Raw genomic sequence first — 1,541 nt, forward strand, 5'->3', positions numbered from 1 at the left:
CATTTACTCTAATATCTATGGTTCTCGCAACTGCTTCACACTCAGACTCAGATGAGGACTCAGGCAAGACTCAAGGTAGCAGCACAATCAACAAAATCATCATTTACAAGATCATCATCTTCTATCTCCTCATGCTCATCTTCAGTACAAATGTCTATATGGCTAGGGTTGACTACTAATATACTCAACTAAATTTTGCATAAAAAATCACAAAGCTTTGTTTCTTTGCAGCTGACATTGTGATGGCTTCACTTAAAGTTAACTTTTTATAATTTTATTAAGCTAGCTAATTAATTAAGTTAATTATCTAAAGACTCCACATTAATAAATTATAATAATTGTGCTAAAATGGCTGTTTTTCTTTTCTTTCTCCTGTCTCTGTTTGCCTGTGTCAAAAGTGACTGAGTGAGTAACTGCCAGTTGAGACAGCTACCCTAAACTTCTATAATCTTTGATCATAAGTGACTAAGGCAGAAACTCAATATAGGTAAACTACTAAACTTCAATTCTGACTTCTGAACTTCAGGGTAGGCTATAGCCTACCCTAGCCTTATGCTAGCTACGCCCTTGAGTACATGTACAGTGTATGTCCATATTTGAACATAGAACAGTCAATATGTGAGATTTGGGTCATTAATTTTGTCTATTTTAGCATGAATAGAATGATTCATCTTCAGTATCATAATGTATTATATCTGGGCTAATCGATAGATAGCCTAATAGTTCGGTCATTGATGGGGCTGGTCTGCTAGTAGGAGAGTGTTCAAGTAAAGCTTGTGCAGCTTCTTGACTGACTGACCGCCATTTTGAAATCAACCCCTCCAACTGAGTCAAATCATTCTACAATATGAAAATGAGTGATACATTACTGGATAAACTAAATTTAAATACTACATGTACATGTAAATGTGCATAAATATGAATTTTCATGGTCTAATCATTTTAAAAATACATAATATTCTACAGCCCAGCTTCAATAGTATGTATTAGACAAAATACTGACCTTTGTCCTATATAACTTGACCAAACGAAGCTTCTGCAATTTATTTTCTTTCTCCTGGAGCTTTTCCATCAACTGTTTCTTTTCTTTGCTTAGTTCTATCAAAGTTTCTTTAGAATGATCACCAGTACTTGTAGATGCAACAGAAGCATAAGTGCTTGTATCTGTTGTCTTAGGCTTTTTAGCTGATCGAGGAGGAATAAATTTCAAATGGCTTCGTCTTTTCTGTTGCGATCTATTACTCTTAGTTGATGATCCTTTAATGTCCTCAGTCTGTATCACCTAATAAAAGGGGCATCTCAATGTAGCATGGAAATGATAAAAAATTCAGGTTGTTTTCAGGGCAATTTTTGGCTTATAGCTTGGCCAATGATGCTGTTTTCTGATATTGCCTGACACAAAATTTTGGAGCTACATGTACATGCATAAGCCCTTTTAAAATATTTAAAAAGTAGCCCATGATTTTTCTGAAAAATGGCTCTAAAATCATCCTCAATTTTTATTATATTTTCTGATACATATTGATGTCCTTACATTATGT

General features: G+C 34.3%; 1 protein-coding gene across 1 annotated transcript in view; it reads right to left on the bottom strand.

Moving 5' to 3' along the window:
• Positions 1-377: 377 nt before the first annotated feature.
• Positions 378-1,541, bottom strand: part of LOC109590246 (swi5-dependent recombination DNA repair protein 1 homolog) — a 2,742-nt gene continuing 1,578 nt past the window's right edge. The window contains exons 3-4 of the mRNA XM_020006171.1: positions 1,004-1,282; positions 378-840 (exon numbers count right to left, since the gene is read on the bottom strand). Coding sequence (XP_019861730.1) covers positions 649-840; positions 1,004-1,282 — 471 coding nt within the window. The 3' untranslated portion in view covers positions 378-648. The remainder of the gene's footprint in view (positions 841-1,003; positions 1,283-1,541) is intronic.

Source organism: Amphimedon queenslandica, unplaced genomic scaffold (assembly GCF_000090795.2).
Source record: "Amphimedon queenslandica unplaced genomic scaffold, v1.1 AMPQUscaffold_10296, whole genome shotgun sequence".
In the NCBI taxonomy this organism is placed as follows: Eukaryota; Metazoa; Porifera; class Demospongiae; order Haplosclerida; family Niphatidae; genus Amphimedon; species Amphimedon queenslandica.